Here is a 13914-nt window from a genome sequence, read left to right on the forward strand (position 1 = left end):
GAAACAGGAAGGAATATAGCACATCTCTAGTAATTTATTAAAGATGCAGGTGAAGATGGGGGCCAGTTGTTCAGCACAAGTTTTTAAGCAAGAAGGAATTATCTTGTCTGGACCTGGTGCTTTTCCTGACTTTTGTCTGTGAAATAGAGTTTGCACCTCATTCTCTGTAATCACCAGAGGTGGTGGGCCTAATGAGATAGGGTAGGTTGTAGGAGGCTTAGCAGTTGTTGATGTGTCTGAGATGGTGATTATGGAGATAGGTGGTAGTAGTTTTCTCTCAAACCTGCAGTAGGACACATTCAGGTCATCTGCCAGTTGTTGATTTCCTTCAGTTTGGGAAGGTTTGCTGTAACCAGTGATATTTTTAAGAGCTTTCCACATGTTTGCTGGTTCATTTGTTGAGAACTGATTCTTTTGCTCTTCAAGTAGCTACTTTTTGCTGCTCTGATTTCCCTTGTTAACACGTTTCTGGCCTGCTTGTACAGCATTCTATTGCCTTTTCTGTAGGCTTCCTGTTTGGAACCACGTAGCTGTAGGTTTATTGTTACTGTATATTCGCAGGGTTCTTGTCGGCACACATAGGTCTTCATAAAAACGACATATGATGTTACAGTATCTGTGAGTTCGTCCAAGTCTGCAGAGGTATCTTCATTTAATGAAGAATTTCATGACGGCCCTTTGTTGCGGCCCTTTGTTGATCGGGATTCCCTGTGCAGTCACTCACGCCCTCGTCACCTCGCGCCTGGACTACTGCAACACTCTCTACATGGGGCTCCATTTGAGGAGCACCCGGAGGCTCCAACTGGTCCAGAATGCGGCCGCGCGGGTAATCACGGGAGCCCCTTGGCGCTCCCACATAACACTGCTCCTGCGTGAGCTGCACTGGCTCCCAGTGGTCTTCCGGGTGTGCTTCAAGGTGTTGGTTACCATCTTTAAAGCGCTCCATGGCATAGGACCTAGTTATCTTCGAGACCACCTGCTGCTACCGATGACCTCCCACCGACCTGTGTGCTCCCACAGAGAGGGCCTCCTCGAGGTGCCATCAGCCAAACAATGCAGGCTGGTGACCCCTAGGGAGAGGGCCTTCTCTGTGGGGGCACCTACCCTCTGGAATCAGCTGCCCCCAGATATAAGGAGAATCCAAGACCTCGGTGCCTTCCGCCGTGCCCTTAAAACTTTCTTTTTTCAGCAAACCGGGCTGGCTTAACATATTTTTTAACACATTTTTAATTTTTTAATTGGTTTGTTATCTTAAATTGGGGCCAAATTAATATATATCCTTTTCATTATTTTTTAATGTTTGTATTGTATGTTTTTATCTGGCTATACACCGCCCTGAGTCCCTCGAGAGAAGGTGCGGTATATAAATTCGAAATAAAATAAAATAAAAATTAAATAAATAAATGACGAATTTCATGACAAGGTAATTTCATGAAATTTTCCACATTAAATTTAATTTTGTTGGATTCAACCTTGTTTCATTTGGATCAAAAAGGCACAATATGCATACACATACAAATCTATATGGTATAGAGAGACACGGTCGCTCACTGGTTAGAATGCAGTACTACAGGCTAATTGCCCACAGCCAAGAGTTCGATCCTGACTGGCTCATGGTTGATTCAGCCTTTCATCCTTCTGAGGTGGGTAAAATGAGGACCCAGATTTCTGGGGACAATATGCTGACTTTGTAAACTGCTCAGAGAGTGTGGTAAAGTATTGTGGAGTGGTATATAAATCTAAATGGAATTGCTATTGCTATATAGTTTCTCCCGAGCGTGGATCCTTTTATGAGAAGTAAGATGACCATTCTGAGCAAAGCTTTTTCCACATTCCATGCATTTATATGGCTTCTCTCCTGTGTGGATCATCTTATGGGAAATAAGATTACCTTTTTGAGCAAAGGTCTTTCCACAATCCATGCATTTAAATGGCTTTTCCCCTGTGTGGATCATCTTATGGGAAATAAGATTACGTTTTTTAGCAAGGGTCTTTCCACACTCCATGCATTTATATGGCTTCTCTCCTGTGTGGCTTCTTTTATGGGAAATAAGATCACATTTATGAGCAAAAGTCTTTTCACATTCCGTGCATTTAAATGGCTTCTCTCCTGAGTGGATCTTTTTGTGTCTTCTAAGTCCACTACCATGAGTAAATGTCTTTCCACACTCCATGCATTTATACGACTTCTCCCCTGTGTGGATCATTTTATGGGAAATAAGATAACTTCTTTGAGCAAAGGTCTTTCCACATTCCATGCATTTAAATGGTTTTTCTCCTGTGTGGAGCTTTTTGTGGCTTCTAAGGCCACTGCTCTGAGCAAAGGTCTTTCCACACTCCATGCATTTATATTGTTTCTCTCCTGAGTGGATCTTTTTGTGGCTTCTAAGGCCACTGCCATGATTAAACATCTTTCCACACTCCATGCATTTATATGGCTTCTCCCCTGTGTGAATCATCTCATGGGAAATAAGAGTAACTCTTTGAGAAAAGGTCTTTCCACATTCCATGCATTTAAATGGTTTCTCCCCTGTATGGAGCTTTTTGTGGATACTAAGTCCACTACTATAAGCAAAGGTCTTTCCACACTCCATGCATTCAAATTGCTTTTCCCCCATGTGGATCTTTTTGTGGATAGTAAGTCTACTGCTCACAGCAAAGGTCTTTCCACACTCCATGCATTTATATGGTTTCTCTCCTGTATGGATCATCTTATGGGAAATGAGAGTAACTCTTTGAGCAAAGGCCTTTCCACATTCCATGCATTTATATGGTTTGTCCCTTGTGTGGATCCTTTCATGGGAAGTAAGTCTACAGCTACGAGCAAAGGTCTTTCCACACACTTTGCATTTATATGGTTTCTCCCCTGTGTGGATCCTTTTATGGATAGTAAGTGTACTGCCATGAGCAAAGGTCTTTCCACACTCTAGGCATTTATATGGTTTCTCCCCTGTGTGGATCCTTTTATGGATAGTAAGTTGCCTGCTTGTTCTAAAACATTTTCTACATTCCAAACATTTATAAAGCTTCTCTTTTATGTCAATCGCTTTTTGAGATGTAAGGAAATTATTTTCAAGAGAAAGAATGAATGTCCCATTGTAATTTTGTCCATTGTGTCTTCTTATAGCATCTTCTCCTTTGTTTTGGGTTAAATAGTGTTCATTTACTTGTACTTTAGCTTTGATTAACTTCACACTTTTCCCAACATATCTTTTCCTTATTTTCTCTTGTTGGGCAAGAAAGTCTTGCATCGGAGCATCAGTGGAAAATGAGCTTTCCTGATTCCAATTCTTTGACTGGTTTCTGTCATGGCTTCCTAATTCCATTTGAATTCCAAACTTCTCCATTCCATCTTTAGCATTGATCACTTGGAACAATTCATAGGAATCATGATTCTCCTGTCCATTATTACCTTCAAAGCAAATGAGAAATGAAAATGATAACAAAGTTAGAGAAAAAGATCAAAGTATAGAAAGTCAAGTGAATTTCTTTCTGAATTTCTCTGAAATTCTATTAGGTTTTATATTTCCATGCCTACAGTGGTGTATATAGACATGATTTCTAGAGTCTAGAGGAAAAAAGAAGCAGAATTAATGTACGTCACACGACACAAAGTGGATTCTTATATTCAGAACACAACCTCAATATCCATCCGTGAGGTTGAGTGAGAAAACAAGGGAACCGTGTCCTACAAGAATTGGTGAATTGCCACATATGATGAACGCCAGAGAAGTTTGGGAAGGAGGGGTGAAGTATTCAAACACTTCCTCTATTCCCTTCTGAGCTCCCTGAAGTCTCTCACCTGCAACTGAACCGGCTCCTTCTGTTCCTCCGCCTGGCTCAAGAGGAGGCCTTCTGCCAGGGCCACCGCCTGGGAGCTGGTCTCTGCTCCACACTCCCGCACCCAGCCCTCCATCTCTGGGGGCAGAAGGAACAGGAGCTGCTCCAGAACCACCAGGTCCAGCATCTGGGCTTTGGTGTGCTTTTGTGGTCTCAGCCATCGCCTGCAAAAGCCATGGAGTCGGCTGCAAAGTCCTCGGGGACCCTCAGCCTCCCGGTATTGGATGGAGGTCCAGGGATGAACTTGTGAAGGGAGGATGGTTTCCTCCTCCAGGATCTCCTGCCGGGTTCTTGTCCAGAGCTTCTCCCCCTTCCCAGGCTGAGCAGCTGAAGGGCCTTTTCCGGCTCCCTCCTTTCCAAAAGGTTGTGTCTCCATCCTTTCTCTGTCCTGCAGAGCAACTCCAAATGGCTCCAAGGACTCTGGTGGGTCTCCAGATGCCTTTTCCTTCACGGGACCATTTCTGGTGCTGCAGGATTGATCCCTGCAAGGGATTCCGCTCTTTTTCTTCTTCCCCCAAGAGGAAAGTTTGCCTTGCAAAGACCACAAATGGCTTCCAGTTTCTGTATCTGAGAAGGGAAGAAAAAGAAACAGCAAGAATTAGAAAGTGGAATTCAGCCACTGAGCAACCTCCTTCACCCATCCTGCCCCGAGCCTCAAGAGACTCATCCCAGAGCAGGGCCAGAAAGGAGGCAGCTGGAGAGGCCGCCCCTCCGGAGACAGGATGGGGCCCTCGGGGAGCCCTCGGGGTGCGAATCTTGCCTCCTCCTCGCCCGGCTTCTCTCCTCTCCTGCTGAGCCTCCCCTCCCCCCACTCGGCTCTTCCCCTCCCCCCTGCTCTTTCCCGGATCCCTGCCACCTTTGCTGCATGACCGCTTCTTCCTCTTCCCCCTGCAGAGAGGGCGGCTGGGGAGCATGGGACTCGGGAAGAGCCCCCCCTCACCCGGGGCACGTCTGGATGTCCCCCGCCAGACTCTCTCACAGCCTCTCCGCCTCCTCCGGGGCTCCAGGGGTTAAGGAGAGCGAGTGCAAAGTCCTAGAGAGGCAAGGCTCCAGTGGGCCAATGGGGAAGCGCCTGAAGTTCCCTTCCTTTGGCAGACAGCGCCCCCTGGTGGATTTGGGGCAAAGTGTCAGTACTGTTAAAAGGGCGGGAAAGAGGAGCACATGGGAGGGGGAAGGAAGAGGGCGGGGATGATGGGCTTGGGAGTAGGGAGAAGAAAGGCCCCTCTCCATGGCTCTGTCAAAAGACTTCAACCTCCGTGCTTCTTTTCCCCCTTTTATATCAACCCAAATGCATTGAAGGAAGTTTTCGCCTTTCTTCTGTTGCGTTTCTAGAGCGGTTTGGTTATGTCTTCTATAGAGTGCAACTCCATCTCTTTCATTCGGCCTGCTTTTTATTTAGAGAAGAGAGAAGAGAAGAGAAGAGAAGAGAAGAGAAGAGAAGAGAAGAGAAGAGAAGAGAAGAGAAGAGAAGAGAAGAGAAGAGATGTTCTTCCTAGCAGCCCCTGAGATATGGGAAGATGCCATCATGTCGCCTCTCCTCCGTCTTTTCATCAGACTAGAAAATACCCAGTTCCAGCAACCGTTTTTTAATATGTTTTTGTCTCCATCTTTGTTGCTCTTCTCTGCACTCTTTCTAGGGTCTCAAGATCTTATTTATTATACAAAACACAAAGAAAATAGAAATGGGAAATTAAGGGAATGAGAAAGAGAAGGGGGGGAGAGAGCTTGAGGTACAAGAGAGAAAAGAAAAAAGACTTTGACTTCTTTTTAGCACAGTGCAAAATGAAAACATAAACATTCCAAGCTGACAATTCAATCTAATGGACAAAAGTAAAGGCATTTTAGGTCTGTTTCCTTTGAATACTTTAAATGTGAAGATATTCAATTTAACAGCTGGAAAATATAGAAAGGTCCAGAATATCCCATTGTGGCTGAGGGAGGGAGGGAGGGCTCCCGCCTGAGGGGATCTGTGCTCTGATTGGTTGCTGCGGGTGGAAAGGGGGCGTTTCCCTTTTTCCCGCCTTTTCCTTCTGGGTGCCGTTTGAAATTTACCTCAGGATCTTCCTGACTGTCTTCTCTGCTGCGAATCTTAAATACGTTTATATGGAAGTAAAAGAAAAAGTTTGTCTCCGTGTCTCCCTCTTCCTTTGGACAGCAGCTGCCTATTTCCTCCACGTTAAACCTCTTCAGTTGCCGCTTCCAGTCGGGGGTTTCTATTTTATCCCCTGAGAGTGTCGGAAGAAAAATCAGGTCCAGTTCCAGGAAGGGAAGAAAATGGAGGCTGCTTAAGAAAGGAGGTTGATTGACGGGCGGAACCAACAACGGCCTGCAGTCAGAAGAGAAGAGAGCTTGAAGGGACTTTGGAGGTCTTCTAGTCCAACCCCTGTCGAAGTTCTTTGCGGAAAGGAGCGGGAAGGGGAGGAGAAACGACCCAACTTTATTCCGGGATCTCCGTTCTTTGCAAGGAAAAGGGGGACCCTGACCCACAGAAAAAAAGAGGGGATTTCGCATTTGGGGTCGAAGGGCGAGAAATCGGAAGGGGCCGGTTCGTCCAGACGTTCCGTGCAAGAGAGACGCGTTTCAAGGAAGGAAACGGGGTTTTTCTCCCCTGAAGCGAAGCGGCGCTTTTCCCTCAGCGGGTTTAGCGGATGGTTTTCCATGGGTCCCTTCGGATTCGGGGGTGTCTGTGTGTGACCCCCAACGTGTCCTCGCTGGCTGTGGGGCTGCCCCTCCCCACTTGTCATCCAGCCCAGCAACTCTTCCTACGGCAGAATCTTAACTTTTAATGAACACGTGTGTGTGTATGTGTGTGTTCTCGGACTTTTGATCTGGGAGGGGCCAGGAGCTGAAGCACCAATGGGAACTCTCCCTACTTTCAGCGTCATCAGTCTCCAGGCAGAGTCCTTTGTGCGTCACATCAGGAGACCCTCCCCTTTCTTTGCTCTCTTCACGATTCTCAGCTAGACTTTCCTGTGTGTGCATGGAAGGGGGGACTAGATGTCCTTTTAGGTTCCCAAACTGCCCCGGGAGGCTACGAACGGGCCCTGGTCCTTCTCAGAAGGGGGCCTCCGGGTTTCCTCCAGCTCACTTGGGAGAGGGGGAGGGTCCCTGAAATGGGAATACTCGGGAGGGGGACTGACTGAGGGGAGGGGCTCGGAGGGCCAAGGCTGAAAAGGGCCCAATCCAGGAAAGGCTCTTCCTCCAAGATCCCTCAGGGGAAAATCTGTCTCTTTCGCAGTCTGAGTATCCTCAGGATTTTCTCTGGCAGCTCTGGGGTCCCAACCCCCCCCCCCCCACTCTAGGGATGGAGCCAGATTGCAGCTATGCCCCCCAAGGGCTGCCTGGTCCCCACTGACCCTCCCCTCCCCTCCCTCGCATGGAGGTGGAGCCCATGGCTCTCGGGGTGGGGCGGGGGCTTCGGCTTCTCTCCGAGGGGGACATTTTCCCAAAGGGGGGTCGGCATTTCTTGCCCTCCGCTCAGCTTGGAAAAGGATCGGAGCAAAGATTATGCTTTCCCCCTCCCTCCCCTCCCCCCGCACCCAGCAGATTTTTTCCTTTTTTTTTTCCTTCTTATGCCACTCGGGGCTGGCATGAACCCCCCTTGAGCTGCGGGCCAACCAAGACCGAAGCCCCCTCGCCCCACTTTCTCCGCTTCTCTCTGCGCCGATCTCTCCCCTCCATCGGGTGAAGTCAAGGGAGTCTCTGCCCGGAGACCGATGACGCTGAAGAAGGGAGGATTCCCATTGGTCCCCCTCTGCCCTCCCAAGGCTGATATTCCAGACGAGAAACGCCCCACCCCATCCAGACCCCCCGATTCCTCCTCTGGGACTGGGAGCCTCCGCGTCTTTCCCAGCTCCCTTTGGGGCGCTTGTGGGGCAGCCTCCATGGCCCTGATGCTGCTGGTGGGGGCGCTGGCCCCGGTGCCCGAAAGCGAAGGAGGGGGAGGAGAGGGGCTGGGAGGGGGAGGAAAGGGGCGGAGGCCCTTTTGTGACCGTCCCTTTCAGGTGGTCTTGGGGGGGGCTGTTTGGGGAGGGGGAGAGGAGAGAGCCCTGAATGGGAAGGAGCTGCTGCGTCCAGACGTTCTGAGCAAGAGAGACGCGGGTTCCAAGGAGGCAAGCCACGTTTTTCTCCCCCGAAGCCTTTCCCGAGGGAGCCGAGCGGGGGATTCTGCGGGGAAGCTGCGGGAAGGATCCGGCTGGACTGCAGATTCTCTCCGCCTCTTCCTGGTTCAGCTGAGGATTTTCCGCGGCTTCCCTTCGGACTGAGGGAGGGGGGGAGGGGGGTCTGTGACCCCCAAGTCTCCCCCTCCCCCTTTCCCTCCCTTCGGCAGAAACCTTTGATCTGTGACCTGAAGGGGGGGAGGGGAGGGGGCGTCCCTGCCAGGAGCTCCCAGCCCCAGAGGAGGAATCGGCGCTTCTGGATTGGAGCCTTTTCCTCGGATTTTGGACCAATGGGAATCCTCGCTGCTCCAGCGTCATCGGTCTCCGGGCAGAGTCCCCTGTGACGTCACCTGAAGGAGGAGGGAGAGAAGCGGGGAAAGTGGCGGAAGGATCCCCGCCTTCAACCCCCCTAAAGGCTCCGCTTCCTCCTCTCGTCTCTGGAGGCGAATCTCCCCCTCGATCCCTCCGTGGAAATGTTTTTTTTCTTCCTCCTAGTCTCAGTTGAGGTTCATCTCCCTTTTCCACCCTCTTCCTCCCTGAGTTTCTCTCCAGTCAGAGGAGGCGCCATTTCCCCCCCTTCGCTTCCCAAATGAAGGAGCCTCGTTCTGAGGTAAAATTTCTGGCCTCTCCGGAGATTTCCAGCTTTTCCTCCATTGCGGAGCCTTTTCCTCTCCCTCCTCGGTCTCTTCCCAATCCTTTTCCCTCATGGAGGCCTCCCTGCCCGTCTCCCACCTTCCTCCCCTTCAGGCCGGAATCCCCCAGAGAGCCCCCCGGTCCTCCTCTTCTGACCGCTCGCCCGTTCCTGACAGGATTTTGGCCCCTTTGGAGGCCTCCTCCGATCTCCGCGGAGCCTTCAGGGCGGCTGTTCTTCAGGGAGGCTCCGGAGAGGTTTTTCTCCATCTCCACAGACGGTTCCTGGACAGGAAAGTAGAGGAAGATGGAGAAAGAGACGCCTCTGGAGACAGGGAGGCATAGAGGCGGGCCTTTCTTTTCCCTACTCCCAAGCCCATCATCCCCGCTCTCGCGGGGCTCAGGGAAAGAGCCGAGTGGGGGGAGAGGAGGTCCAGCAGGAGAGGAGGGAAGCCGGACGAGGAGGAGGAAGGATTCGCACCAGGCTCCCGAGGGCCCTATCGTGTCTCCGGAGGGGGAGAGAAGCGGGGTGGCTTCTCCAGCTGCCTCCTTCCCGGCCCTGCTTGCGGGGACCTGGGCCCTGCGCTGGGATGAGCCGATTGGGGATCCGGACAGGTTGGGGGAAGGTCGCTCAGTGGCTGAATTCCACTTTCTAATTCTTGACGTTTGTTTATCTTCCCATCTCAGATACAGAAACTGGAAGCCATTTGTGGTCTTTGCAAGGCAAGCTTTTCTTTGGGGGAAGAAAAAAAAGAGTGGAATCCCTTGCAGGGATCAGTCCTGCAGCACCAGAAATGGTCCCGTGAAGGAAAAGGCATCTGGAGTCCTTGGAGCCATTTGGAGTTGCTCTTCAGGACAGAGAAAGTATGGAGACACAACCTTTTGGAAAGGAGGGAGCCGGAAAAGACCCTTCAGCTTGGTATATTTGCACCAGCCAGTGGTGCAAAGCAGCCCTCATCTCCTGCTGCTTGGGACTCGGAGAGGTAAATGGTGACTGGTCTGGGGAGCAGCCGGATTTTGCTCTCCATTTCGGATGCCAGATCGGCCCCTGATTTGAATGAGGTGTGCTTTTGTGTCCCCTGGAGGTCACGTGAGAGGAGTGTGTTGTCATTTGTCCTCTGAAACCTCCAAAATTGTGTGAGAACAGAACGTTCACACTCAGCCCATGGAAGAGCATTCTCCCAATCCAATTCAAGAACAAAGGCCTCATGCAAAGTCACTCAAGAGCATCCTAGGGTAAAGGTAATCTCCGAGTTATAACTCACTTAGGGACTGTTCTACGTTATGACCAGCCCTCCCCCAAGTACTTGAGACCCAATCTCAAAACTATATGTTTCCACACCACAGCATTTTTCAGACTATAAGACGTACACACACACACACACACCCCACTGTGTTGAGTTTTTTGGCAGCTGCCAAAAAAGCCAACACAGTTCTGGGCTGCATAAACAGAGGGATGGAATCAAGATCACATGAAGTGTTAATACCACTTTATAATGCTTTGGTAAGGCCACACTTGGAACACTGCATCCAGTTTTAGTTGCTGTGATGTAAAAAAGATTTGTAGACTCTAGAAAGAGTGCAGAGAAGAGCAACAAAGATGATTAGGGGACTGGAGGCTAAAACATACGAAGATTGGTTGCAGGAACTGGGTATGTCTAGTTTAATGAAAAGAAGGACTAGAGGAGAAATGATAGCAGTGTTCCAATATCTCAGGGGCTGCCACAAAGAAGAGGGAGTCAAACTATTCTCTCAAGCACCTGAGGGAAGGACAAGAAGCAATAAGTGGAAACTAATCAAGGAGAGAAGCAACTTGGAACTAAGGAGAAATTTCCTGACAGAACAATTAGTCACTGGAACAAGCTGCCTCCAGAAGTTGTGAATGCTCCAACACTAGAAATTTTAAAGAAGATGATGGATAACCATTTATCTGAAGTGGTGTAGGGTTTCCTGCCTAAGCAGGGGGTTGGACTGGAAGACCTCCAAGGTCCCTTCCAACTCTTATTCTATGCTATTCCTTAACTCAAAACAGACTCTGAGTGAGGTTTGCATATAAATATATATAATTGTAAACAAAAGATGTTTTCTAGATATTTTCAAAGCTCATGAATATAGAAATCATGTCTATATCAGACCACTATTTTTATTTTTTTATTTTTATTTTTGGATTTATATACCGCCCTACTCCTGAAGGACTCAGGGCGGTGAACAGACGAAAAGATAAAACACACAAACTACAAAATTTAAAAGACAATATAAAAACTCATTAAATAATTTGGCCCAAAACAAACTATAAACTACAATAAATTACGAAGTAATTTATTTGTAATAAATTACAAAGCAAACATACAACCTAATGGAATTTCAAAGAAACTCAGAAAGAAATTCACTTGACTTTTTACACTTTGATCTTTTTCTCTTGTAACCCTTGTTATCGTTTTCATTTCCCTTTTGCTTTGAAGGTAATAATGGGCAGGAGAATCAAGATTTCTGTGAACTGTTCCAAGTGATCAATGCTAAAGATGGAACTGAACAGTTTGGAATTCGAATGGAATTTCAAAGCCATGAGAGAAACCAGTCAAATAATTTGAATCAGGAAAGCTCATCTTCCACCGATGCTCCGATGTAAGACTTTCTTGCCCAACGAGAGAAAATAAGGAAAAAATATGTTGGGAAAAGTGTGAAGCTAATCAAAGCTAAAGTATAAGTAAATGAACAGGATTTAACCCAAAACAAAAGAGATGATGCTATAAGAAGACACAACGGACAAAATTACAATGGGACATTCATTCCTTCTCTTGGAAATACCGTATTTTTCGGAGTATAAGACGCACCGGAGTATAAGACGCACCTACCTTTTTTGGTTGTTGTTTTTTTTAAGTTTTTAGACAAACACACATACAAACATACCGTGTATTTTCTTTGAACAGAGTATGTGGCTGGTTCACAAATTTAAACAGCATTTAGTCATTTCAATTAAATTTACAATTTCTATATTTCCTTTTGCCATATTTATTCCTCTATTTTTTTAAAAAAACCAATATTACCCTTCATCCTCATCTCTAATCTTAATTAAATTCAATTTTTCCCTTCTATTCTATATTATACCCCTTCCCATTGTCATCTATTTTTATATCCATCCTCACATTGGTTAATTATTTAATATTATACTTGTTTAATACAAATTCAACATTTTAATATAAATTAATTAGTTATAACTATCTTTTTTGCATATTAATTAATATGAACATGAATATTCCAATTATTTCCATGCAATCCAATTTCTTACAAATCAATTAATTATATTTACCAATAATAATAAACCAAATAATTTTCCCCATATATTCCTCCAAACCACAACTTAACCATTTCTGCTTTCAACACAATATACAATTAATCGTATCTCAATTATTGCAATTCCCTAGTTAAATAGAGCTTTTTTTCTTTTGTGTTTTAAAATCTTGAACTCTCCTCTTTTGTCCCAAATTTCCCATTGTTTGCACCTACCTTTTTTGATGAGCAAAAAGAAAAAGAAATATCTCTGCCTCATTTTGTCACGTTGTAGCAAAGAATCTGCTTTACTTTCAGTTTCATTTTTTCAGCATAGCTAAGGGAAAAAAATCTGCTCCAGCAATTTTTGCAGAGCCCTGCACAAAGCAGCTGAGAGTCGGGAGGCAGATCTAATCAATTTAGGCTAGTTAACCTGAAAGGGGCTGTTTTTTCTTGCTGTTTGCTTGCAAGGAGGTAACTGCTGCGAGGCACAGGCCAAAGGGTGGGGGGCAGTGGGTGGGCAGGGCTACATTCAGTGTATAAGACGCACCTAAATTTTCACCCCCTTTTGTGGTGTAAAAAGGTGTGTCTTATACTCCAAAAAATATGGTAACTTCCTTAAATCTCAAAAAGTGTTTGACACAAAAAAGAAGCCAAGGGGTAGGCCGCTCTCGGGGAACTAGGACTCGCTGCCTCAAAGCGATTACTTGTTCCTGCCCCTCTGGTTCTGGTTCCCCGGGCTCACCTCGTATACCTGGCGACTTGGAATGTCAGGGCCCTGGCCTCAGGTTGCTGCTGTTTAATGCTAGGTCTGTTGTTAACAAGGCTCTCCTTGTTCAGGACTTAATCCTGGTGGAGGAGGCTGACCTGGCATGTATAACTGAGACCTGGCTGGGCCAGGAGGGGGGTGTTTCCCTCTCAGAGATGTGCCCAGACAGGTTTCAGATATTGCATCAGCCACGACTCCAGGGAAGGGGTGGAGGAGTGGCAGCTATTGTCCGGAAGAGTTTTTGTCCTTGCAGGATCCCTGCCCCGGAGATTGTTGGGTGTGAGTCTCTCCTCTTGAGGTTGGACTCGAGTTTAGTTGGGCTTGTTGTTGATGTACCTGCCTCCTAGCTGCATTACAACAGCCCTACCTGTGCTGCTAGAGGCAATAGCAGGTTGGCGGTGGAGTTCCCCAGGCTTATGGTACTGGGGGACTTCAACCTGCCCTCACTTGGCGAATCCTCAGATGTGGCTCAGGATTTCATGGCTTCCATGAGAACCATGGACCTGACCCAAGTAGTTCAGGGTCCAACCCATAGGGGAGGACACACGCTTGACCTGGTGTTTCTCTCGGGGCAGTGGAGACAGAATCTGGAATTAAGGGGTATAGATGCTTCTCCCTTGTTGTAGTCAGATCATTTCCTGTTGAGGTTGGACTTCAAGATGCCATTCCTCCATCGCAGGGAAGCGGAGCCGATTAAGTGGTTCCACCCCAGACGCCTAATGGACCCTGAAGGATTTCAGAAGGAGTTTGGGGAGATATCTGACTCCCTTGTCCACAGTCCGGCTGAGACCCTGGTGGCTGCCTGGAATAGGGCAGCGTCTGGGACATTGGACAGGATTGTGCCTTTGCAACCTCTCAATGGCAGTGGATCCAGGAAAGCTCCCTGGTTTACCGAGGAGCTCCAGGAGATGAAGCGCCAGAAGAGACGTCTAGAGCGACGCTGGAGGACCAGTAAATCTGAATCTGACCAAACACTCTTGAGAGCCTTTATTAGGACTTATTTAGTGGCTTATTGCATCCGCTGATTCTTGCCCAGCAGCCCTATTTAGGGTGACTTGCTCCTTCCTTAATGTAGGGGGAGCGGAGGAGCCCTTGCAGGGTAGAGCTGAGGAGTTTGTGCAGTTTCTGTTGGATAAAGTCGCTCAGATTTGGATGGACCTGGACTCTGATTGGACAATACCGACTGAGATGATGGGGGCGGGTCTTAGTTCTAATGTGTGAGACGAGTTTGAGCCTGTGACTCCT

General features: G+C 47.7%; 2 protein-coding genes across 2 annotated transcripts in view; one reads left to right on the top strand and one right to left on the bottom strand.

Annotated features, from left to right (window-relative positions):
• Positions 1 to 13914, top strand: part of LOC139311676 (uncharacterized) — a 396884-nt gene that overhangs the window by 137003 nt on the left and 245967 nt on the right.
• LOC139313425 (zinc finger protein 678-like) lies at positions 1454 to 6822 on the bottom strand. The gene is made up of 4 exons (XM_070939037.1): positions 6714 to 6822; positions 4005 to 4407; positions 3803 to 3918; positions 1454 to 3412 (listed from the first exon to the last, which is right to left on the bottom strand). Exons 1-4 carry the CDS (start codon positions 6820 to 6822, stop codon positions 1740 to 1742), a joined length of 2301 nt encoding a protein of 766 aa, XP_070795138.1. The 3' UTR covers positions 1454 to 1739.

Source organism: Pituophis catenifer, unplaced genomic scaffold (assembly GCF_029215685.1).
Source record: "Pituophis catenifer annectens isolate HBS135680 unplaced genomic scaffold, rPitCat1.0.hap2 SCAF_2, whole genome shotgun sequence".
NCBI classification, from domain to species: Eukaryota; Metazoa; Chordata; class Lepidosauria; order Squamata; family Colubridae; genus Pituophis; species Pituophis catenifer.